The following is a 24,354-nucleotide window of genomic DNA, read 5'->3' on the forward strand; positions in this document are numbered from 1 at the left end:
AACAAACTGGGCAGTTCTGGAGGGCAGGGATGGCACTGAACCCACTCCATGGGGACACCGGGACAGGAGGGTTTCAGAGGGGACCAGGATGTGGCTCAGGGCACAGTGGAGGTAAAACCTGTGCTGTCCCCTCACAGGGACTCTGCTGACACCCCACGGGTCCCTGGGCTGGTTTTGGCACTGTCCAACCCTGCTGTGTGCCTGAAAATTCTGCAGGGTGAGCAAACAGGCAAGCAGAGCACCACAGACAGCAGGGGAAGGTGTTTGTGTGGAAACAGCTTCATTCATTTTATGAAAAAAATAAGGCAAAACCCAAAGTTATCCCTGTATGCCTGGAAATCCTGCAAGAGCACCACAGATAGCAGGGAAGATGTTTGTGTCGAGACAGCCTCATTCCTTTTATGAAAAATAAGGCAAAAAACCAAAGTTATCCCATGGAGTTTGGGATACAAAGATGTAGAGTTTGCAGAGGAGGGAATTGCCTGCATTCCCAGAGGGATTCATCAGGGAATGATGGCACTTGTGATGGGGAGTTCAGGAACACCCAGGAGAGGTCCAGCAGGGACCTGCATTTCCCACTGCTCTCCTCTGTCCTTCCCAGCTCCCAGCTGGAATATCCTGGGATACTCAGCCCTGGACAAACCTGAAGAGCAGCAGCAAAACTGCACAAGGCAGGAGGTGGCTTTGCTGTCCCACTTGCGAAGGGCTGGGTTTGGGGATGGAAAGTGGCTGCTCTGGCACCTGGGGAGGATAAATTGGCTCTGGAGCAGCCCAGGCTTGGCAGGGAAAGGCACTCAGGGCCCCCAGCACTTCTATCCCTTGCCCCAAACTCTGCATTTCAGATCCTGAAGTGCCCCCAGTGCTGGCAGGGATGGATTTAAGGAGCCTGGAGTGAGATCCCACTTTCCTGCTCTTGTGCCCAGGCCTTTTCCACCCCAACTCCACAGCCCAGCTGAGCAGGAGGGGATGGGACACCCCAGTGCAGCCCCCATCCCAAACCCCTGCTCTCTGGAAAATCCTCCCCTTGTGTCCCTGTGAAAGTTGAAATATCAGGTGTGAATCCTCGCCCTCCCCTCGTGTCCCCGTGGAAATTGAAATATCAGGTGTGAATCCTCACCCTCCCCTCGTGTCCCCGTGGGGCAGCAGTGACAGATACCACAGGGACAGCCCAGGGATCCCTCCAGAACTGGAAAAGGAAAGGAAACACAGAGCACCAAAGGATCTGCAAGACTCCAATTCACTCTCAGGGGTGCAGGGAGGGCCCCAGTGGCCCGTGCAGCCCCCAGAATCATACAGAGCTGCCATATAGAGATCTCTCTATGTATATATTTATAGGTATGTATATATTTATAGTGCCCTGGCTCAGAACAGCCGGGCCTGCTTCTTCAGCTCGTTCCTCTTCCACAGCGCCAGGCGGTCGAACTCGGCCATGGTCATGCCGAAGATCTGGTAGAATTCCTCCTGGGACAGGTGTCTCTGGGGAGAAACAGGGGGCTGGGCCAGAGCTGGGCACCTGCCAGGGGCCCTGAGGGCATCCCCTGCCCGCTGGGACAGTGGGTGACACGAGGCCAGCACTGCTCCCCTGGGAATGGGGGGACCTGCCTCCCTCCTGCCCCTGCCAGAGGCACAGGGGACAGCAGGAGCCCTGTGACAGTGCCCTGCCCCTGAGCAGACAGGGAGGTGCTCCTCACACAGCCCCACACACCGCGTGCCAGGGCCACCCCCATGGGATCAGGTCCCTCTGTGCCCTGACTGTGCCCAGGGCCGAGGGCTCCTCTCACCTCTAACCGAGTCCTGTCCACGTCTTTGGGCAGCTGGTTCCTCCCCCTCGTCTTCACCAGGAGCAGCTCGTAGGGGTAAATCTGCACAGGGACAGGGACGGGGACACTGGGGCACCCTTGGGAACGAAGGCAAGGCCTCCTGCCCCCTGTATTTAACAGGGTTTGGGTGGCACAGCTGCCTCCAGGGCTTGGGTGGGACAAGGAGAGGTGGGAGCTGCTCTCAGGGTGACTCTGATCCACCCTGGAGCTCCGTGGTGGCTCTGGAACAACAGCAGGAATGACCCAGGCAGGGTGTGAGCAGCACAACCCCCTGCTCTGCTCCTCACCCAGGGGACAATTGTGCTCAGCAGCCCCTGGGGAGGGAAGGGGCTCTGGTGTGAGCCCCACGGTGCTGGGATGGGGCTGTGAGGCCCCGGATGGAGCAGAGCAAAGGCAGAGGGCTGAGCTTCCCTCTGCAGAGCCTGGGGACACACGGACACATCCCTGGGGCTCTGGCTGGTGGCCTCTCCTTGCAGCAGAAGGCTCTTACCTTGTACTCTGTGGGGAGAGCAGACAGACAGACAGATGTGAGCCCCAGCTCTGCTGCCACCACCCTGCCCCGGGGCTGCCTGGGGGGACCCCATCCCCCTGCAGCGCTGCCTGGGGGGGGTTGGCAGCCCCCCAGCATGGGCAGCCCCTCAGGGTGTCCCCAGGATGCCCCAGTGTCCCCCCTCACCTCGCATGCCCCAGTTGACGGCGTTGGTGCTGTCGTAGTGGAACAGCTCCGCGCTGGGAGGCTGCAGAGGGATGGACAGACAGACAGAGGGGCTGAGAGAGGGAGGGAGGCTCCTCCAGACACCCCAGGGGCACCTCCCACGTCCCCAGGGGGGGACACTGAGGTCCCCATCCTGCAGCAGGGAAAGGGAGGCACGGGGAGGTGAAATGACCAGCCCAGAGCTCCTGATCCCAAACTACCCCAGGATATAAAGCAAAGCTCTTCTGGGGGAAAGCAACACCAGCATCCCTCTGGATTTGCTCTGTGGGGGTTTCAGGGCAGACACTGCCTGGACAGGGCTCTTTGGACCCTGTTTAATAAGGATTATTAATGATAATAATCATTTTGGATTGGCACAGGGCAGCAGTGACAGCAGGGATGCAGAGGAGGGGGAAACAGGAGATCCCAGTGATGGAAAGGGAGCACTGGGGGCTTGGAGGAGCCTGGGAGAAGGGGGAATGCCTGGGAGAGGAGATTTGGGAATGCCTGGGAGATTGGGAATGCTTGGGAGAATAGGGAAAGCCTGGGAGATTGGGGAATGCCTGGCACAAGGGGGAAGGCCTGGCACAAGGAGGAATGCCTGGCACAAGGGGGAAGGCCTGGCACAAGGAGGAATGCCTGGCACAAGAGGGAATGGCTGGCACAAGAGGGAATGGCTGGCAGCAGCAGGAGGCACTCACCCTGTGCAGCCCGTTCCTCCTGTAGGCAGGGAGGGAGGCTGACTTTGAAATGAGGGGATCTGCAAAGAAGGCACCAATTCCATCAGGGAAAAGCAGCAATGGCAGCCCAGGACAGCCCCCACCCTCTGTCCCTGTGCTCCCAGCTCTGTCTCCTCCCAGCTCCAGCTCATTTCCAGCCTGTGCTGAAATTCCTCTCCCCAAAATCCCTTCCCATGGCACCCTCCCACCTCACCCTCCAGAGAACCCATTCTCCTCTCCCAGCTCCCCCTCTCATCCTCTCTGCCCTGCTCCAGCTCTGTCCTAACCCAGCCTTTCAAGGGCTCCTGTTGGCTTCCCTTCTCCCCTCCCAGGTCCCAGCAGCTCCTCCAGCTCAGCTCTGGATCCCAGGAGGGGCTGGGGAGGGCTGGGCTCAGGCACTCACCGCTGTCAGCCAGGTAATGGGTGCGGGGAGCTGCAGGGAGAGCAGAGCTCTGTCAGGGCCCCATCCATGCACAGCTGCCCATCCCCGGCCCCACAGACCCTCCCCGGGGCTCCCTGAGCATCCCCAGCCTGCTCCACCAGGGCAGATGTGCCACGAGGAGGGAGAGCATGGAACGGGCAGTGCCAGCTGTGCTGCCAGGAGAGCAGGGAACGGGCAGTGCCAGCTGTGCTGCCAGGAGAGCAGGGAATGGGCAGGGCCAGCTGTGCTGCCAGGCTCTCAAGTGGCCCCAAGGGCAGGGCTGGGGGCCCTGGGGGGTCTGGCAGAGAAGCAGGGCAAGCGAGGCAGCCCTGGGGTGCCAGGAGGTGCCATCCCAGAGCAGGTGCCAGCACCTGGGCATGGCTGTGCTGCCAGACCCCTAAGGGACCCCTCAGCCATTCCAGGCTGCCCCCTGGGCAATGCCCCATCCCAGCTGGGGCACAGGGGATGGATGGGGCCCTCCAGACAGGAAAAGAGCCCAGCTCCATGCCCAGCTCCCTGCCCAGCACCCTCATCAGCCCTTTCCTCATCCCATTCCTCCCTCTCCACCCCTCCCGAGGGGCTGGGGCTGTGCTGGCTGGGACAGAAGGACAGAGGGACAGAGGGACAGCCTTACAGCCATTGAGGGAGCCCTCGTAGCCCACAGTGTGCAGGGCCTCCCTGCTGCTGGCCGAGCTGCGAGGGGGGGTCCAGGGGTCTGCGTAGGAGTTGGAGCGAGCCTTCATCTCCTCCCTCAGGATCAGCCTCCCGATGCCACTCTGGATCTGCCAGGGGGGAAAAGCCACCTGCCACCCTTCCTGTGTTTGCCCAGCCCTCCCTGGCACCTACAGGAGGGCACAGCATCCCCTGGCATGAGGATGAGCTGCTGGGTGGGGATGCTGTCCCCTCCTTCAGAGCCTCTGATGACGGTGGCCAGGAGGGGACAGATGGCCCAGGGCCATGGGGATGGTGGTGGCACCCTCTGGGGTGGCTGAGCCAGCTGGGGACAGTTTGGTGCCGGCTGTGCCCAGCAGGGCTGGCACTCACCTTGTGCATGCCCCGGTCGTACCCGTCCTCCTCCCCACCTGAGGAGAACCTCCGGGCCCGGGGAGCTGCAGGGAGACACAGCAGGGGTCAGATGGGGACAAAAGGGGGACAGGCAGAGAAGGGACAGTCCCCAGCTCCATGAGGACAAAAATGGGTCACATGGGGACAAAAATGGACAGGCAGGGGGGAGACAGTCCCCAGCTCCATGGGGACACATCAGGGGTCACATGGGGACAAAAATGGACAGGCAGGGGGGAGACAGTCCCCAGCTCCATGGGGACAGTTGGCTCCCGGACACTCCTTGGGTTTGGGGTCACCTTGGCAGGTATCTCAGCCCAACCCCACTTTTGTGTCCCGACCCAACTCAAAGTGGGGTTTCCTCCCAGAAAACATGAGGCAGGAATGGGTTTCCCTTCCTCCCAGCCCAAGGGGGATTTGTTACCTTTGGGTGAGCCCTGGAAGGACCAGTACTCGGACTCAGAGTGGTAGTAGGGGTCAGGGGAGTAGGCAGGGCTGTACTTGGATGACTGAGCGATGTCCTCGCTGGTTTTGCTCTTGGTGGCTGCAGAGGGGGTGTCTGCAAAAGGAGGGGAGAGAGCCAGGGTGAGGATCTGCAGAGATCCCCCCCAAACCAAGGCAGATCCTCTTCCCTCCCCACGACTGCCAGGGATTTGTGTCTGGGCACGGAGCAGAGCTGGGAATAATCAGTTTTCCAACTGCTGAGGCAGACAGAGGGGACAGTGACAAGCAGGGGATGTCACTGGTGTGGCTGGGAAGGGACCCAAATGGCTGAGAGCCCACGGCACCACAAGTGCTGTGTCCTGCACCGTGCTCATCCAGTGCCAGCAGTGCCACCAGGCTGTGCTGTGCTGTCCCCAGGAGGTGACAGAGGGGACGGAGGAAGGCTCAGCCCCAGCAGGGTCGGGGCTCTCTGGGCTCTGCCAGGGACAGGTGGCAGCAGAGGGGCTCTGGCAGGGCTGGCTCCTCATGGCAGGGACACACAGGGGCTCAGGCTGGGGACAGAGCCTCGACAGCACATGGGGGAGCCCAGGGGGGAGCTCTGCTGCACCAGAGGCCGGGAGGGTGACAGGGGAAGGAGCAGCAGGGCCAGGAGGTGGCACACAAGCCATCCCACAGCTCCGGCAGGCACAGGGGACCCAGCAGTACTTACAGCAGCAGGAGCAGGCAGCAGCAGGCGGTGGGAGATGGGCAGGAGGGAGGGGAGAGCAGGGAGAGAGAGGAGACAGACACAGTTACTGCCCAGGGGAGCTGCTGTCCCTCCGTGAGCAGGAGCAGGAGGGGACAGAGCCAGCCAGCCCCTCTGAGAGCCACCGAACACTGGGGGCCACCAAACACCGAGAGCCACCAAGCCCCAAGGGCCACCCAAACACCAAGAGCCACCCTACACTGAGGGCCACCAAGCACTGAGAGACACCCAAACACCAAGAGCCACCAAAGACTGGGGGCTATCAAGCACCAAGGGTCACCAAGCACCGAGGGTCACCCAAGCACCCTCCCCAACCTGCAACACCCCCAGGCCTGTTACACGCCGGAGCAGCCACCCACGATGGGCTGCATTTTCTCCAGGGCTGCATTTTCAACTGCAAATTGCTTTTTTCATCCCTTTTCCGAGGCTGCTCTGACTCCCTTACCCACCAAGGTCCTGCTCCCCCTGCCACAGCCATCCCTGGTGTCACTGGGGCCTTTGTTGGATCCCTCACCACAGGGACACTCCAAAGTCACAGCTGTCCCCTGCTGAACCCTCTCTGCTGCCCAGAGCAGGAGAATCCCACCAGAGCCCACCCCACACCCTGATGCCTGCCCCATCTCCCACCCAGCCCCTGAGCACAGGGCATGCTCGGGGGTGACAGGGACAGACAGACAGACAGACAGACGTACCGTGCCGCTTGTAGATGGGCGGCTTCCTGTAGATGTTGCTCTCACCAGCAGCTGGTGGGACAAGAGAGAGAGAAAGGGAAGAAAGAGGGAGGTGAGTGCGGGCGTGCTGGGAGAGCACAGGACACAGGTCCTGCCGGTGCCACCACCCTCAGGTCACGGTTCCATCACGGAGCCACCCCCGGGCCCTCCAGTGTACCGGGAGTGACCCGGGAGGGCCCAGAGAGGGATCCAGAGAGGCTCCATGAGGGATCCTGGAGTGCCCCGGGAGGGATCCGGGCTGGCATCTCCGGGAGGGCCCCGGGAGGGATCCGGGCTGGCATCTCCAGGAGGCCCCAAGGAGGGATCCGGGAGGCTCCGGGAGTGCCCACGGAGGGCTCCGGGAATGACCCAGGAATGCACCGGGAGGGCCCAAGGAGGGATCCGGGAGTGTCCGGGAGGGCCCCGGGAAGGCCCCGGGCCGGCAGCCCTGGCACGGAGCGCGGTCCCGGCTGCTCAGCAGTGCCAGGACATGCAGCGAGCACCCAGCCACAGCATGCACCGGGGGCAGGGGCGCAGCCTGGCAGCCGGGCACCGTTCTGGGGGTGCCAGCACCGCCTGCGAGCTACCTGGGGCGAGCCAGCATCAGCCAAAGCCTCTTTGCGCAGCACAGAGAGAGAAAAGAGCGAGTCGAGAGGGAAAGCGAGCTGGAGCAGGGAGGGGGCCATCCATAAACACCGCAGGGATGGGCAGGGATGGGACGGGCAGGGCAGGGACGGGACGGGCAGGGATGAGATGGACAGGGATGGGCAGGGCAGGGATGGGAGCGGAGCTGGGGCAGCCTCAGGGCATCGGCGATGCCTCGGGAGGGTGCCAGGCTCTCGGGGCACGGGGAGATGCCCCAGCTGGGTGGTCGGTGCGGGTTCTGACCCTGCCGAGGGGTGGCAATGGGCAGCTCTGCCTGCTTCCCAACCCCCTGTCCCTTCCTGCCCCGTCCCCGTGGGCTGTGCGTGGCCGGGGCGGGGTGGCCCTTACCTGGTGGCCCCCTGCAATCCCTGCAGAAGGGGAGCAGGCATCTGGCAAGCCCAGCGCACGCTGGGGGGAGGGAGCGGCGGGCCCTAGGGGGGTATAAAATAGTCATCTGTAGCGGAGGGCTGTGCAAAGGCCTCGGGCAGACAGGCTGTGACCCTGGGGGAGGCAGGGATGGGGACAGGATCTCAGCAGGACACTCGTCTCGGTGTGGGGAGCAGGGGAGGGAGGGCAGGGAGGAGGAGGAAGAAGAGGGATGCTGCAAGGATCGAGCAGGCTCCGGGCGGCTCCGGGACCTCCGGGTGGCGATGGGGAGGAGGAGGAGGAGGGTTCAAGGTCCTGTTTATGGATGGCCTCTCCCAGGGGTCGATCCTGGCTCTAGGCAGGCGGCGGAGCTGGGCATGCGACACAGCGGGCACGGCACATGCGGGCATGCCACGGACACGGCTCCCCGGGCAGCGGCGCGCTCCGGAGCCTACCTGGGATGTGGAAATGCTTGGGCGCTTGGTATGAGGTTGGAGTGGAGGACCTCACATCTAACTGGCTATAGTAGGGGGAGCTGCGCCCGCTCTCGGTGCCTGCGCGGGGCCCAGCAGAAGCAGCCGTGAGTGACCGAGAGAGAGAACAAGAGGCAGAAGAAAATGGGTGTTAAATGCGGCGGTGTTAGAGCAGCGGCGGGGAGCCGGGTGAGTGGCAGTGAGGGGATCTGCGGTCCGGGAGCGGCGCTGATGGAGCGGGGCACTGCCCGCAGCCCCGGGATGCAGAGCACAGCCCGGAGCGGGGCTGGGAAAAGCCGAGCGGGCTGCAGAGGCACTGAGGAGCCCCTGGCCGTGCAGGGGGATCTCGGTGAGCTCAGAGTGTTCCGGTCCTTCCTCTGCAGCTCCAGAGGACGGGAGACACGGCCCAGGCACGCTCTGCTCCTTGCCATGCTCCAGGCTGTGTTTGTGCATGTGCAAGGAGCTCTCCGGGCACAAACATCTCCTGCACACCTCTCCCAGAGCCACCAGGGCAGCCGAGGGGTCTTCACCAGAGCTGGACCCCGTCCTGCCTGAGCCCCAAATTCCCCTTGGCCTCTCCTTGCTGCTCAGAAGAGTTTGGAGAACAGAGGATGTGCAGAGCTGGGCACTGCTCCCATCATGGGCCAGCCTGGGCCTCCTGCTGCTGGCCAGATGAGAAAACACAGAAATCCCAGAGATTTTTGTGCGTGTGCATGTGCAAGGAGCTCCCCAGGCACAAACACCTCCTGCACACCACTCCCAGAGCCACCAGGGCAGCTGAGTGGTCTTCACCAGAGCTGGAGGTCTCCTGCCTCCCATCCCATCCTGCCAGCCCCAAATTCCCTTTGGCTTGCCCCAAATTCTCCTTGCTGCTCACAGGAGTTTGGAGAACAGGGGATGTGCAGAGACTGCTCCCATCATGGGCCACCCCAGGCCGCCTGCTGCTGGCCAGATGAGGAAGCACAGAAATAAATCCCAGCCATGTTTTTGCCATCCTCCCTCCCCCTGGCGGTGGGGCCGCAGCCCAGATCCTCACCTGAGCGGTAGAAGTGGTGGGGGGACCTGGGCATGGTGGGGGACATGCCCTGGCGGCTGTAGGTGGGGGAGTCGATGTAGCCGGGGCTGGAGGCTCGCCTCTGCCGCGGGTCAAAGCTCTCGTAGATGTCCTGGCGTGGGGAGGGTTGGAGAGCGGGGTTAGACTGGCAGGGGTGGCCCACGGTGGGTCCCTGCCCGGGGGTGCCCTGTGTGTGACACTGGCACTGGCTCTGAGTGTCCCCAGCCCGGGGGTGCCCTGTGTGTGACACTGGCTCTGAGTGTCCCCTGAGGCTGGAGGGGTCCCCAGCCTGCCCTGCCAAGGCACAGGCAGCACAGCCCAGGTTTGGAGCAGGTGACAGAGGTTTGTGACTGGAAATTGTCCCCTTCCCTTGAACTTGTCCCCAGTCACTGGGGCTGCCTCCACGGGGCAGAAGCTGCACCCTGGGGCCATTCTGCCAGGGAGGGCTTTGACCCTGCTCTCTTTGGACCTGACAGACACAACAGCCCCCCTCCCCTGTCACCCCATGCCCTGGGACAGCCTCCAGCCCAGGGGAACGAGCAGCAGAGGCTCAGGGCAGGGGGCCATGCTGGGGCAGCAGCAGGTGACAGACCCAGTGCCCACAGGGACATTACCTGTGAGTATGGGGAGAGGGTCCCCAGGGACTGCAGGCAGCAGGAGGCAAAGTGAGGAGGAAAACAGAGAGAGAGAGAGAGAGACAGCACATGGTTAGGAGGACAGGGACAGACTGGGCTCCCACAGCAGCTGGACTGCCTGGGGTACACTGGGGGTGCAGCCAGAGCTGAACTGGGCAGGGAGAGGAACTGGCAGGAGCAATCAGCAGCTCTCAGACACCTCTGTGGAGTGGGGGAGGCACACAGGGCCATGGCCACGCTGCCTGCACCGTCCTGGTGGGCTGCAGGACACCAGGCTTGTGGCAGAACCTCGGGGTGGGCATGGGAGAGGGGCTGCTGCCAAATCCTCTGCAGGTGCTGCCACCAAATCCTCTTCAGGTGCTGCTGCCACCAAATCGTCTTCCAGCACCACTTTGGGTGTTCCAGAGGTGCCCCAGAGGTGCTGCAGGCAGGATTGCCTGCCAGGGCCATGCCCAGGGCTGTGAGGGTGCATTCCCTGCCCATCACTGCTCCCACACAGCCCTGAGCTCACTGGGATCTGTCTGTCTACAGCAGCATCACTCCACCTCCATCACTGACCCTCCCCAAGGCCCTGCCCCACTCCTGCCTCCCTGCACGGCTCCCCCTGGCATGGAGGAGCCCCCCAGAGCTGTGCCCAGCCTGGGGCCCGTTCCTGCCCCCCAGCAGGGCTCCTGCAGCCTCAGTTCCTCCCCACAGCTCTATCAGTACCTCCCCATAGCTATATCTCTCCAGCGTCTCGTCCGACGTGTATCTGTGATAGGGCTCGTAGGAAATGAGGTCGGGACGCTGCACCTCATAGATGGCTTTAATCTTGGGAAGAGCTGCCAGGTCTTTGTAATTAAGGATCTCATTATCCACTTTAGCCTGGGGAGAGGGAGAGACAGACACGGAGATGGAAAGGAAGAGGAGCAGAGAAGGGAGGGGAGGCTGGAGCGCAGTGTGGAGCCAGCACAGGGCAGACAGAGCTCAGTGCCACCCCAGCAGCAGGGACAGGGCAGAGGAGAGGCCTGAGAGGCAGCAGGGGAGGGCAGAGGAGCTGGGAGGGCAGGACTGTGCTCCCCCTGTGCTCCTGAATGCTTCTGAGCTGTGCCATGGCACTGGTGGCACAGCGTGCTGCAGGGACAGGGGGATTTGTCCATGCTGTCCCCAAATTCTGGGCTTGTCCCACTGAAGAGCAGCTGCTCTGGGGAGGGGCAGGCTGGACTTACACAGATGACACGGTTTGGGGAGCCAATGCTGGAGCCAGGGGGTGAGATGGAGGTTTCTGACGTCCTTCTGTGCTGTGGAGGCACAAACAGGGAGGGCAGGTGAGGGCAGGGCAAGGAGAGATTGCTGGCTTGGGGCTGAATGTCACTGTCACAGCCCCAGCCACGGCGAGCCACCATCCTCTGGGCAGCCTCAGGAAGCCACCCCAGGTGTGGGCACTGCCAGAACAGTTCAGCTCCAGCAGGGACTTGGGACAATGGCACCTGGGACGTGCCACCCCTCATCCTGGTGCCTACCTTCAGCTTCTTCTCTGCTCTGGCTGCCTGCTTGCAGATGGGGTGCCACACCTCAGAGCCTGCAGGGCAGCAAAGGGACAGTGCTCACACATTGTCACCCTGGTCCCCCTGCCACGTCCCTGCCACCTCCAGCAGTGCCATGGGAATGAGTGTCTGTGACAGGGAATGGAGCAGGGCAGGGCCAAACCTCAGCTGGGACAGCAAACTCAGGTGGATTTGGGGTGGCCCAACCAGTTGCTGCTGGTTAAACTGGGGTGACACCGAGCTGGGGACACCACAACACCTCCATCACTCCATCATTTGGGCTGGAGGGAGCAGAGATTGGGCTGTGCCCAGGTGTGCAGGGAGAGGAGGAGTTCCCAGCTCAGGGGCAGGGCTGATGGACAGCAGGGATTTGTGCACACAGCAGCTGGAGAGCTGTGGGAGGGGATCCCTGGCACTGCACACACAGACCCTTGCCAGGAGGTGCCAGGAGAACCCAAACCCCCCATGTTACCTGTCAGGTACATCTCCTCTCCCTCTGTGAACATCTGGTGGCAGCGCACACATCTGGCACAGGTGGGGTGGTAGTGCTTCCCTCCTGCCTGTGAGGGGAGCAGAGACGAGCCCTAAGCCAGGCAGGACATGCTGACCCGGCACTGTCCCCTGTCCCTGAGTGACCCTGCCAGCCTTGCTGCTGCCCACAGGGACCAGTGAGCAAACTGGGGTGGCCCCAGAGGCCTCCACATCCCATGGAGAAACCAGAAAGGGCTTCATCCCCATTGGAAACTTGCAGGACATTCTGCTCTCCTCAAAACCTCCCACAGCAAGCAGAGCCAGGGGTCCCAGAGCAGCAGGGCACTCACCTCCAGGGCCTGGCACTCACTCAATCCAGAGCCTGGCACTCACTCACCTCCAGGGCCCGGCACTCACTCAATCCAGAGCCTGGCACTCACTCACCTCCAGGGCGCGGCACTCACTCAATCCAGAGCCTGGCACTCACTCACCTCCAGGGCCCGGCACTCACCTCCAGGGCGCGGCACTCACTCAATCCAGGGCCCGGCACTCACTCAATCCAGAGCCTGGCACTCACTCACCTCCAGGGCCCGGCACTCACTCAATCCAGGGCCTGGCACTCACTCAATCCAGAGCCTGGCACTCACTCACCTCCAGGGCCGGGCACTCACTCACCTCCAGGGCCCGGCACTCACTCAATCCAGAGCCTGGCACTCACTCACCTCCAGGGCCTGGCACTCACTCACCTCCAGGGCCCGGCACTCACTCAATCCAGAGCCTGGCACTCACTCAATCCAGAGCCTGGCACTCACTCACCTCCAGGGCCTGGCACTCACTCACCTCCAGGGCCCGGCACTCACTCAATCCAGAGCCTGGCACTCACTCACCTCCAGGGCCCGGCACTCACTCAATCCAGGGCCCGGCACTCACTCAATCCAGAGCCTGGCACTCACTCACCTCCAGGACGCGGCCGCTGATGTAGCGGTCGCAGGTCTCGCACTTGATGCCGAACTGGGCGTGGTAGTCGGACTCGCAGTAGGGGATGCCATCCCTGGGGAGAGGCACAGAGGGGTGGGTGGGTGCCAGGTGAGTGCCAGGCCGGCCCCAGCCCCCAGGTGGCACTCACTTGCTGATGTACTCGCCGGTGAGGATGACCCCGCACGTTTGGCACTTGAAGCAGCTGACGTGCCACTGCTTCTCCAGGGCCAGCAGGGACTGGCCCTGCTTGATCTCCTCCTTGCAGCCAGCGCAGTCTGGGGGGACAGGAGGGGACGTGGGCACGGCAGGGACACCCCTGTGACAGCCCTGGCAGTGCCCTCACCCCCAGGGGAAAACCCTGCCCTGGAGGATGAGCCAGGGATGATGCTGTGTCACCATCGTATTTTCTCAAAAATCCCCTCGCCCAGGATTTTCTCCTGGGAAGCTGAGAAGCCTCAGAGAAAAATGAAAACAATAATTATCTGATTTGCTTCTCCTGTGTTTTGCTGGTCCAGCTGTGTCGGGACTCTGGAAGGAGTCACGAGTTTTCATTAGTATCTCTTAGCCTTCTGTCTGTATCCTATCCTTTCTCCATTCTTTAGTATAGTTTAATATATATACAATAAATTATAATAAATTATAAATTATAATAAATTTGCCTTCTAAGAACATGGAGTCAGATTCATTCCTTCCTCCTCTGTCTGGGGAACCCCGAAAACACCACAATGCTGTTACAAACACCCTGTCCCTGAGGCAGCCTCGTGGGGATCATTTCACTGTGGATTTCTGTCACCTCTGCTTGTCCCCAGCACTCAGAGGTACCTCTGGCACCCAGCCACAGCCCTGGGCTTCCCTCGGGGTGCCCAGTGTGAGCCAGGCCAGCTGGACACCAGGAACAAACTCTTATCTGAAGCAGTGCCCGGGCACTGGAATGGTCAGGAGGGGCTGGGTCACTGTCCCTGCTGGGTTTCACAGCCTGGACCTGGCACCCAGTGCCAGCGTTGAGCTGAGGAGGAGCTGCTGTGTCACAGCTTGGACTCGGTGACCTCAGGGTGTTTTCCAGGCTGTTTCACTCTGTGCTGGGCTGGCAGGTGCCCAAGGGTGAAGTGTCCGGCAGAGGAAGGGCTGTGCTGTCCGGCCGCGTCCGGCCCCGCTCCGGCCTCCCTTCCCTTCCTCCCCTGGCTCCGGGCAGGAAGCACACGGGCCTGGAGCCCTGACCTTGATTCCTCCTTGTCCTCCCCTCCCCTGGGCTCCAGCGCTGCCTGGAGGGGATTTTGTTTAACCCCGTCCCTGCCACGGGGGAAGCAGGAGCAGCCAGCCCAGCCCAGCCCAGCCCGCTCTATCCCAAATCCCCGCCTGGAACATTCCAGAGCCCTGCACAAAGGCAGGATCTGCTCCCCCCTCCGGGTCCTGCAGGGCTGGGGCTGCAGGGAGAGGCTGCTCCTGGGGATGCCTTCCCTGTGGAACGCAGCACAGCTCCCTGCCACCCTGCTGGTGGCACTGCCAGGGCCACCAGGGCCACCAGGGACCGTCTCCATGTGCCTGCAGCTGCCGTGAATAGGGCATGGTGTCCTCAGGTAACCCCAAGGCGTGGTGTCCTCAGGTAACCCCGCTGCAGGGCCGGGAAGGGGATGGGGAGGGAGAGGAAGGCGGGAGGGAGGCAGAGCCTGGCCTGAAGATGAGGGAATTCCCGTCCTTTGGCTCAGTCCAACCCTGCCACATCCCCTCCATCGACTCACAGGGGGTCCATCAGCACCAACCCCACCACCAGAAGTGTCACCATGGTGACTGGGTGACAAGGAGCAGGGGTGACACCCAGCCCTGGCTGCAGGACTCTGTGTCAGGCACTGAGCTCCAGGGCAGGAACGGAAGGTCCTCCCAACCTGGGGTCAAAAGCAAGGCCAAATCCACCCTAAAGAGCTTGTCCATCGCTCCAGCTGACTTTTAGGAGACCTCTGGGGTTCTCCAGGGCACGGGGATGAGCAGAATAAACCTTTCAGTGCTGGCAGACCCAGCAAGGAACGCCAGTGCTGTGACAGCCCCAGGAGCATTCCCTTGGACACAAGGCAACTGATATGGGACAAACCCAGCTCCAGAACCCTCCATGAGCTCTGCCAGGGTGGTGGCACCTGCCCAGGTCACCGGCAGGCCAGGGGAGTTCCCAAAACCGCTGCAATCCTGGGTGGAGCTGCAGGACAGCCCCGTCCCTCCTCCCATCCCTCGGTGGCACCCTGGCTCTGCAGGGCTGCAGGGTGACCCCAAACCTGCCCTGTCACCCCTGCAGGGACACGTGGCCTCTCTCTGTGCACCCAGCACAGCACAACTTACGGCTGGGCCCGTGGATCTTGATGGGCTTGGTGCTGAGCAGGGCGTGGGAGCAGTTCTGGCACACGCAGTCCTTCCCGCTGAACGTCACCTTGTCCCCGATGGGGAACGGCTTCCTGCGGCCAGGGACACGTGGGGAGGGGTCAGCAGGGACCCCGGGGGCTGCTCCTGCCCCGGGGCCTCTCAGAGGGGCCAGCAGCCGGCACTGACCTGCAGGTGCTGCAGACAAAGCACTTGGGGTGGTAGGTCCTGCCCAGGGCAGAGATGACCTCGCCGGTGATGAAGTCCCCGCAGCTGTCACAGCGGGTCCCGTAGAGCTGCTGGTAGTCCTGGGTGCAGATGTACTCCTGGTTCTTGAAGAAGAAACCCGACTGGGCCAGGTCACAGCCGCACACTGGGGAGGGGACACGCAGCCATCAGGGAGGGTCCTTCTCCAGCCTCCTGCAGGCATCTATCTCCAAGGGTTTCCCTCACCTCCTGCAGGCATCTCCAAGGGTTTCCCTCTCCTCCTGCAGGTATCTATTTCCCAGGGTTTCCCCAGGCTCCTGCAGGCATCTCCCAGGGTTTCCTGTCTCTGAGGGTTTCCTCAGCTTCCTGCAGGCATCTGTCTCCAAAGGTTTCTCTTGTCTCCTGCAGTTATCTCTGAGGGTTTCCGTTGTCTCCTGCAGGTATCTCCCAGGGTTTCCCTCACCTCCTGCAGGTATCTCCCAGGGTTTCCCCTCTCCTGCAGGTGTCTATCTCCCAGGGTTTCCCCTCTCCTGCAGGTGTCTATCTCCCAGGGTTTCCCTGGCCTCCTGCAGGTATTTATCTCCCAGGGTTTCCCATCTCTGGGCTCTGGGCTCTCCCAGCAGGTGTCAGTGTCGGGCTGCGGGCTGGGGCCGCTCCCGCAGGGATCCCGCAGCCGGCAGGAGCCCCCGCACTGCAGCGCTCCTGCAGCACGCACGGACACACGGACACGGGCACAGCCCGGGCATCCCCACCCGCCCTGCCCTGCCCGGGCTCAGCCCCTCCGCGGGGTGAGGAAGATGAGGGCAGGGCTGGGGGACAGCTGGGGAGGGGTGATGTGTTCTCCCTGCCAGCCCCGTGCGGAGCCACCTGCAGTGCCACGGAGCCTGCCCTGACGGGAGCAGCTCCTGGCAACACTCGGAGCTCTCCCTGCTCGTTTCTCCACGTGTCCAGCCCTGCTGTGGGGAGCGTGGGCGGTGCACAGCCCATCACAAGAATCCGAGCAGACGTGGCCAGCCCTGGCCCCAGCATCATCTCCCTCTTTCCTTCCCACCCACGGCCTCTGCAGCCAGAGGGACCTGCAGGGCAGCACAGCCTGGCACTGGGCTGGCACAGGGTGGGCACCGTGCCCAGCCCATCCTGCAGGGTGACAGGGTGGGGGGGGGGGGGGACACCAGAGTGACTGAGCACCGCTGGCACAGCCCACCTTGGTCTGGGTTTGTCCCTCAGCCCCTCTGTCCTGTCCCTGGGTGGCAGGGGACAGCTGGGGCTGCAGGGCACAGGGAGCAGCTCCTGCCCTGGGCGTCCCCTGGCCCAGCTGCTCCCTGGGGCTGGGTGTCACAGACATCTGTTATGGAAAATCCTTTCTTTAAGATTTTTCTTCCTGAGAAGCTGGGAGGCCTCAGGAACAAAATGTAAACAATGATTATCTGCTGCTGTGGAATGCAACAGGTGCATCTGTGATTTGCCCATCTTGGATGTTTCTAATTAATGGCCAATCACAGTGAGCTGGCTCAGACAGAGAGCTGAGCCACAAACCTTTGTTATCATTCCATTCTATTCTTAGCCAGCCTTCTGAGGAAATCTTCCCTTCTATTCTTTTAGTATAGTTTTAATGTAATATATATCATAAAATAATAAATCAGCCTTCTGAAACATGGAGTCAGATCCTCATCTCTTCCCTCATCCTCAGACCCCTGTGAACACTGTCACAGCTGGGGTACCCAGCAGGGAATTTGGGTCCCCCAAACATCCTGTCACCAACAAGGGACAGGCCAGCAGCTCGGGGACAGCACCAGGAAGCAAATGCAATGTAAAATGAGGCTGCTGTGTGCCCTGTTTGCTGTGGAACAGCACATCCCTGGCTCAGTCCTGTGCCAGCTCAGCGGGGCTGGAGCCAGCCAGAGGTGGCAGGAGGTGAGAGCTGCGAGGGAAGGTGAGACAGGAGGATTTCCTCTCATTATTTATTCCCTTTCACTTGGAAATCGGGCAGTGAGCTCTGCCAGGCTCTCCCTGCTGGCTCCTGCTCCCTTTGAAGCTGTCTGAGCTCTTTGTCTGGATGCTCAGCTCCTGCTGGAGCCTCCAGGCCGAGCTGGGGAAGGGCAGCGAGCTCAGCACGGGGCCCTGCAGGTGCAAGTCAGCCCTGAGGGCATCCCAGGAGAGATCCCATCCCAAAAACCTGGGGTGCAGCAGGGTGGGGAAAGTGTGACCTGCAGCCAACCCCTCTGTTGTGGCAAGAGGGGGACCAGGGGGATGGGGATCATGCTTAGCACAGGGAGCTTGGAAGAGGCTTTAAAGAGCCCTGGAATGGGGAATTTTACAGCCTGCAGGAGCTGGCTGAGAGCAGCTGCTGCCATAAAGGAGCTGAGCAGCAGCAGCAGCTCTGCACCATGAGCTTTACAGCCCTGCAGCTCAGCAGCATCCAAAGATCCTCTGCTGCACTCCTGCCAGCCCTGGGGGCACCAGCTCCAGCTGCAGGCCATGGGCAGGTGGCAGGGATGTCACAGGGGTGTCACAGGGCTGTGTCACCCAGCCCCAGCTCTGCTCTGGGCATCTCCCCCACCTGGCACTGCCTCCTCCCCCTGCTCCTCCTCTGTCACAGACATCTTTTCATGAAAAATCTTTTCTTTGAGATTTTTCCTCCTGAGAAGCTGAGAGGCCTCAGGAACAAAATGTAAACAATGGTTATCTGCTGCTGTGGAATGCAACAGAAGCATCTGTGATTGGTCTCTTAGAGTTGTTTCTAATTAATGGCCAATCACAGTGAGATAGCTTAGACTCTCTGTCTGGGACAGAAGCTTTTGTTATCATTCCTTTCTATTCTTAGCTTAGCTAGCTTTCTGATGAAACCTTTTCTTCTATTCTTTTAGTATAGTTTTAATGTAATATATACCATAAAATAATAAATCAAGCCTTCTGAAACATGGAGTCAAATCTTAGTCTCTCCCTTCAACATAAGACCCCTGTGAACACCATCACACTCCTCCTGCTCTGGGAGCAGCTGAAGGACACAGTGACACCCCCCTAGACACAGATGGGCATGTTTGGGACCTACAGGTCTGTCCCGGGGCTGTGGGACAGCGTGGCCAGGAGGTTTTTGGGGAGCCTGGTCCTACCTTGGCAGGTGAAGCAGCGGATGTGGAAGTGGTTGCTCTGCACGCGCACGACCTCGCCCTTGCAGGTGTCCCCACAGCGGTAGCACTGGATGGCAGAGGAGCTGCTCCCGGAGCTGTAGGGGCTCTGCTGGTAGGGAACTGCAATGGGGGAGAGCAGGAGAGAGAGGGGAAGGCTCTGTTAGGATGTGGGACATGGCCGGGTGTCACTGCACCGAGCTCAGCCTGGCTGTGACAGGGCCAGCACTGAGGGACAGCACCCAGCGATGTCACTGTCACATTTTCTGAAAAATCCCTTTGCCAGGATTTTCTCCTGTGAAACTCAAAAACCTCAAAGAAAAATGAAAACAATTTCTTCTGAAAAATCTCTTTGCCAGGATTTTCTCCTGGGAAGCTGAGAAACCTCAAAGAAAAATGAAAACAATAATTATCTCATTTGCTTCTCCTGTGTTTTGCTCCTTTGGAATGTGTTTGGAGATTGTTTACCAACAGGTGGTTGTTTCATTAGTTTCATGTGAATTGTTTTGACTTAATGACCAATCACTGTCAAGCTCTGGAAGGAGTCATGAGTTTTTCATTATTATCTTTTAGCCTTCTGTCTGTATCCTTTCTCAATTCTTTAGTATAGCTTTGTTTTGCATTCCTTTATAAAAGAGAAGAAAGTTGATGGGCTGTTGGTTTGACCAGTGTCATTGGAGAGGTGGCACCGTCACCCTCCAATCCGCTGCCACTTTTGGAAAACTATAAATGTTAGATCAGAAAATAAACTTCCCTTTTTCTTCACCTTGAGAACAGCGGTGTGAGCTTGTGCTCTTTCATGTCCTATAAATACACTGCTGGGCTTCACCTGCACTCCTCACCCCTCTGGGACACACAGGGGATGCCCAGCAACCTCACCCCACGCTCCACATGAAACGCTCCTGCTCTGTGGGAGGGTTTTATTTTTATTTTGTTTATCAAATAATTAAACCATATATCCCTGCATTATCCAAATCACTTGTCGTCAATACACTTTCAAATAACCTTCCTCTATATTTCCTACTAACAAAAATGACAATCAACCATCACTCTACAACCACCCCTAAACAAACATAAAATTAACCCCAGAACTGTTCCCCCTCCAAAAACCAAACAAAAATACAAACCATGGTGATAAATCATCGACCAACCACCCACCAAATTTTACATTCTTGTAGCTTAACTGTCTGAAGGCAATTCCCAAACACTTGGAGCAAACAGAGCAATCCCTGCTCTCCCTTCCAAACCCATGGAGCAAGCAGAGCAATCCCTGCTCTCCCTCCCAAACACTCGGAGCAAGCAGAGCAATCCCTGCTCTCCCTTCCAAACCCATGGAGCAAGCAGAGCAATCCCTGCTCTCCCTCCCAATCCCATGGAGCAAACAGAGCAATCCCTGCTCTCCCTCCCAAACCCATGGAGCAAACAGAGCAATCCCTGCTCTCCCTCCCAAACCCATGGAGCAAGCAGAGCAATCCCTGCTCTCCCTCCCAAACACTCAGAGCAAGCAGAGCAATTCCTGCTCTCCCTCCCAAACCCATGGAGCAAACAGAGCAATCCCTGCTCGCCCTTCCAAACCCATGGAGCAAGCAGAGCAATCCCTGCTCTCCCTTCCAAACCCATGGAGCAAACAGAGCAATCCCTGCTCTCCCTCCCAAACACTCGGAGCAAGCAGAGCAATTTCTGCTCTCCCTCCCAAGCCCATGGAGCAAGCAGAGCAATCCCTGCTCTCCCTCCCAAACACTCGGAGCAAGCAGAGCAATTCCTGCTCTCCCTCCCAAACCCATGGAGCAAACAGAGCAATCCCTGCTCTCCCTCCCAAACCCATGGAGCAAGCAGAGCAATCCCTGCTCTCCCTCCCAAACACTCGGAGCAAGCAGAGCAATCCCTGCTCTCCCTTCCAAACCCATGGAGCAAGCAGAGCAATCCCTGCTCTCCCTCCCAATCCCATGGAGCAAACAGAGCAATCCCTGCTCTCCCTCCCAAACCCATGGAGCAAGCAGAGCAATCCCTGCTCTCCCTCCCAAACACTCGGAGCAAGCAGAGCAATTCCTGCTCTCCCTCCCAAACCCATGGAGCAAACAGAGCAATCCCTGCTCGCCCTTCCAAACCCATGGAGCAAGCAGAGCAATCCCTGCTCTCCCTTCCAAACCCATGGAGCAAGCAGAGCAATCCCTGCTCTCCCTTCCAATCCCATGGAGCAAACAGAGCAATCCCTGCTCTCCCTCCCAAACACTCGGAGCAAGCAGAGCAATTTCTGCTCTCCCTCCCAAGCCCATGGAGCAAGCAGAGCAATCCCTGCTCTCCCTCCCAAACACTCGGAGCAAGCAGAGCAATTCCTGCTCTCCCTTCCAAACCCATGGAGCAAGCAGAGCAATCCCTGCTCTCCCTCCCAAACACTCGGAGCAAGCAGAGCAATCCCTGCTCTCCCTTCCAAACCCATGGAGCAAGCAGAGCAATCCCTGCTCTCCCTCCCAATCCCATGGAGCAAACAGAGCAATCCCTGCTCTCCCTCCCAAACCCATGGAGCAAACAGAGCAATCCCTGCTCTCCCTCCCAAACCCATGGAGCAAGCAGAGCAATCCCTGCTCTCCCTCCCAAACACTCGGAGCAAGCAGAGCAATCCCTGCTCTCCCTCCCAAACCCATGGAGCAAACAGAGCAATCCCTGCTCTCCCTCCCAAACACTCGGAGCAAGCAGAGCAATCCCTGCTCTCCCTCCCAAACCCATGGAGCAAGCAGAGCAATCCCTGCTCTCCCTCCCAAACACTCGGAGCAAGCAGAGCAATTCCTGCTCTCCCTCCCAAACCCATGGAGCAAACAGAGCAATCCCTGCTCTCCCTCCCAAACACTCGGAGCAAACAGAGCAATCCCTGCTCTCCCTCCCAAACACTCGGAGCAAGCAGAGCAATTTCTGCTCTCCCTCCCAAGCCCATGGAGCAAGCAGAGCAATCCCTGCTCTCCCTCCCAAACACTCGGAGCAAGCAGAGCAATTCCTGCTCTCCCTCCCAAGCCCATGGAGCAAACAGAGCAATCCCTGCTCTCCCTGCCCCTCCCAGGAGTGCTGGGCAGGGCAGGAGCCCCAGCCAGGCTGACACCACGCCAAGCACCACAGGATTTATTTGCTGCAAGATTTCCGACAGGGAGTCACAACCTGGGCAGGTCAAGCAGCAAAAAGGAGGATTTCAATGGGCCAGAGCTCTTCTGACCCAGGGCTGAACTGCATTCCCAGGAACAGGAGAAGCAGCTGATTGAAAGGCAGCCTGTGAAGTGCCTGCAGAGCAGGGAGAAGGGGCACAGGACAGAGGAGATCACTCATCAGAGGCTCCTCGCTCACCCAGGGGCAGATCAAGTGACAGGGAACAGAAACAGCCCATTATCAGCTTCAAAAGCCAGGCAGGAAAAGTCAAAATGACATTGAGACTGTGGCACAGTAAAATGCCATTCCCTGTGCCAAGAGCCCAGAGCCACAGGGGCTGAACCTCCTGGAGCAGAGCTCCATCCCTGGAGCTGATGGGAATGGGCTAAGGAAGTTCCCAGTGCCTCCTGCACTGCTCAGACCCAGCCTTGGCATCCAGGAGCTGCTGGGATTTCCTTTCCCTGCAAGCCCAGAGCTCTCAGAGGTACCTAAAGGACACCAAGTGCCAGCAGAGGAGGGACAAGGCCTGGAGCAAGCCCAGCAGAGACTAATTAGTCCAGACCTAAATCACTCTGAGGTCCCACACAAAAGGAAGGGAGCAGGGAACCCCCACCCCAGAGCAGGAATGCAGCACCTCCTGTGATGGTTACTGGTGTAATGGGTGCCCAGGAGCTCTTTAGCTGCCTGAGGGGACCAGGAGGATTTCCCAAGGCTGGAATAAATCAGGGATGTTCCCTGCAGGGGTGTCCAGCAGAGCAAGAGTTACAGAGCTGAGCCTTCCTCCCACACACCCACTGCTCACACCCTGGCCCAGAACCAGCCAAGCCCTGGGACACAGCCATGGAAATCCACAAAGCTGGGAGGGGAAAACAGGACAGAGGCTGGGGGGGGAGCCAGGAATTCATCCACAGGGAAACATTCACCACAAAGAAAGGGGGGAGACCAAAATAATATTAATAATAACAATAACAAAATAATAATAATAATAAAATAATAATCTGTGTTGGAACACAGACAATAATAATAATAATAATAATAATAATCTGTGTCAGAACACACAGATATAATACTAATACTACTACTAATAATACTAATAATAATCTGTGTTGGAACACACAGATAAAATAATAATAATAATAGTAGTCATCTGTGTTGGAACACACAGGCATCACTCGGTGCGGGCTCCTGGTCTCCAGGGAAAACTTCCTGGTGTCCATAGCAACACATCCCAAGCCCTGGCTGCTGTGATGGAGAGGAGCTGGGGATGGCAGAGATGCTTTTAGCTGTGCTCCAGAGCTGGCTCTGAGCCACCACTGCTGGCTGTGCCCATGGGGACGGGTCAGGACCCGGCTCGGGGCACCCTCACCCTCCTGCTCTGCTCAGCGCTGCCCAAAGCTCCCTGGTTTGTGCCGAACGCCCGGGCCAGGCTGGGATTGTGTGCAGGAACATTGGGGCATTGTGTGCAGGCAGCAGCTGCCCGCCTGGTGGCCCCGTGCAGGAAGTATTACACAGGCCAGAGCCCCCAGCACAGCGCCAGCTGAGCGGGGCAAAGCTCATTACACCCAATAATCCCCTAATAACGTAAATAGCATTAGAGGCCTCGCAGGCTGGGACACAGCAGCCTTGCAGAGGGGGTGGGAGCTGTCCAAGGAATGCCATAATCTGCCCCCACTCTGCTCAGAGCTGGTTTGGGACAACAATTCAGGGGTTTGTGCTGCACTCTCAGTGCAAAACATGCCCAGGGCAGGCTCCTGTGGGGCTGTGCCCGTGTCCTGGTGGGCTCTGGGTGCAGCCAGGCAGGGAGTGCCACAGGGCTGCTGCGTGGGCACTGGGCAGATTTGCCAGTGATCCGGATTAAGGTGGCACCTCCGGTCAGGGATTGCTGCCCTGGGGTCAGGCAGCGGTGCCAGTGCCCAGGCAGGGGGTGACATGGGGAGGAGACAGCCCCCAAACAGCCCCCAGGGCACAGGGACCCTGCCCAAGGGCTGCTCCGAGCTCACAATCTGCAGTTCCCCTCTGCAATGCCCTCCTTGGCTTCGGGAGGGTCAAGGACCTTGTTTGGTTTCCTGTGCTCTTTCTGCCCCCGTCCAGCCTCCAGCAGGATGGGGAAATGCTGAACCTCTGGAACACTCCGAGCACTTCAGGAGTGGAAGAGTAACAGGATAATTTCCATTTGGAGGGGTTGCTGCTCACCACCAACACAAACAGCAGGGCACAACACGCTCAGAACAAGCTCCTCAAGCATCTTGGGCTCCCCCCAGGCAGCCCCAAACCCCACAGTCCCACATACCCCAGCACAGCAAACCAGGAACAGCTTCCCTGAGCACCCAGAGGCATTTTTAAAGATCCATCCCTCCTTCCTTACAGGTGATTCTCCTTTCCCACCTCCCTCTTCCAGCCCATTGGCCCTCCAGGAAGGTCTATCAGGGATGAGCTGCTTCAGGTGGGGTTTGGATCATTATCCACAGGGAGCTGGAAATTCCCACCCAGCCCTGCTGCCAGCATGGCTGTAACACTGCATCTCCACAGGAAGATGGGCATGCCCGGCTTAATTAACAGTAATTAACATTCACACATGGCTGGCAGAGCCACAGGTGAAGGGGACTGTGGCAAAGCAAAGCATTCATCCTGAAATGAATAAGGAGAGGCAGGGCCACCATGGGGAACTGAGGTTGGTGGGTGCCAGGGGGGATGCGGGGACTGAGAGCTGGCACCTGCAGCAAAGGGTGCCAGCATGGGATGGATCCAGACCTGAGGTGTGCAGGGAGGTGTGGG

At 59.6% G+C, this 24,354-nt stretch overlaps 1 protein-coding gene across 1 annotated transcript in view; it reads right to left on the reverse strand.

Annotated features, from left to right (window-relative positions):
• Nucleotides 1-1,266: 1,266 nt before the first annotated feature.
• ABLIM3 (actin binding LIM protein family member 3) overlaps nucleotides 1,267-24,354 on the reverse strand; it is a 46,330-nt gene continuing 23,242 nt past the window's right edge. The window contains exons 2-23 of the mRNA XM_054288045.1: nucleotides 18,430-18,567; nucleotides 15,299-15,482; nucleotides 15,092-15,204; nucleotides 12,912-13,038; nucleotides 12,743-12,836; nucleotides 11,787-11,874; nucleotides 11,291-11,349; nucleotides 10,997-11,068; nucleotides 10,497-10,652; nucleotides 9,768-9,797; nucleotides 9,136-9,265; nucleotides 8,082-8,180; nucleotides 6,598-6,648; nucleotides 5,141-5,260; nucleotides 4,699-4,763; nucleotides 4,289-4,436; nucleotides 3,637-3,666; nucleotides 3,216-3,274; nucleotides 2,497-2,557; nucleotides 2,311-2,318; nucleotides 1,782-1,862; nucleotides 1,267-1,476 (exon numbers count right to left, since the gene is read on the reverse strand). Coding sequence (XP_054144020.1) covers nucleotides 1,363-1,476; nucleotides 1,782-1,862; nucleotides 2,311-2,318; nucleotides 2,497-2,557; nucleotides 3,216-3,274; nucleotides 3,637-3,666; nucleotides 4,289-4,436; nucleotides 4,699-4,763; nucleotides 5,141-5,260; nucleotides 6,598-6,648; nucleotides 8,082-8,180; nucleotides 9,136-9,265; nucleotides 9,768-9,797; nucleotides 10,497-10,652; nucleotides 10,997-11,068; nucleotides 11,291-11,349; nucleotides 11,787-11,874; nucleotides 12,743-12,836; nucleotides 12,912-13,038; nucleotides 15,092-15,204; nucleotides 15,299-15,482; nucleotides 18,430-18,567 — 2,027 coding nt within the window. The 3' untranslated portion in view covers nucleotides 1,267-1,362. The remainder of the gene's footprint in view (nucleotides 1,477-1,781; nucleotides 1,863-2,310; nucleotides 2,319-2,496; nucleotides 2,558-3,215; nucleotides 3,275-3,636; nucleotides 3,667-4,288; nucleotides 4,437-4,698; nucleotides 4,764-5,140; nucleotides 5,261-6,597; nucleotides 6,649-8,081; nucleotides 8,181-9,135; nucleotides 9,266-9,767; nucleotides 9,798-10,496; nucleotides 10,653-10,996; nucleotides 11,069-11,290; nucleotides 11,350-11,786; nucleotides 11,875-12,742; nucleotides 12,837-12,911; nucleotides 13,039-15,091; nucleotides 15,205-15,298; nucleotides 15,483-18,429; nucleotides 18,568-24,354) is intronic.

The sequence above is a fragment of the Melozone crissalis genome, unplaced genomic scaffold, assembly GCF_028551555.1.
Source record: "Melozone crissalis strain CALT ecotype California unplaced genomic scaffold, PUWL_Pcris_2 ptg000061l_1, whole genome shotgun sequence".
Lineage (NCBI taxonomy): Eukaryota > Metazoa > Chordata > Aves > Passeriformes > Passerellidae > Melozone > Melozone crissalis.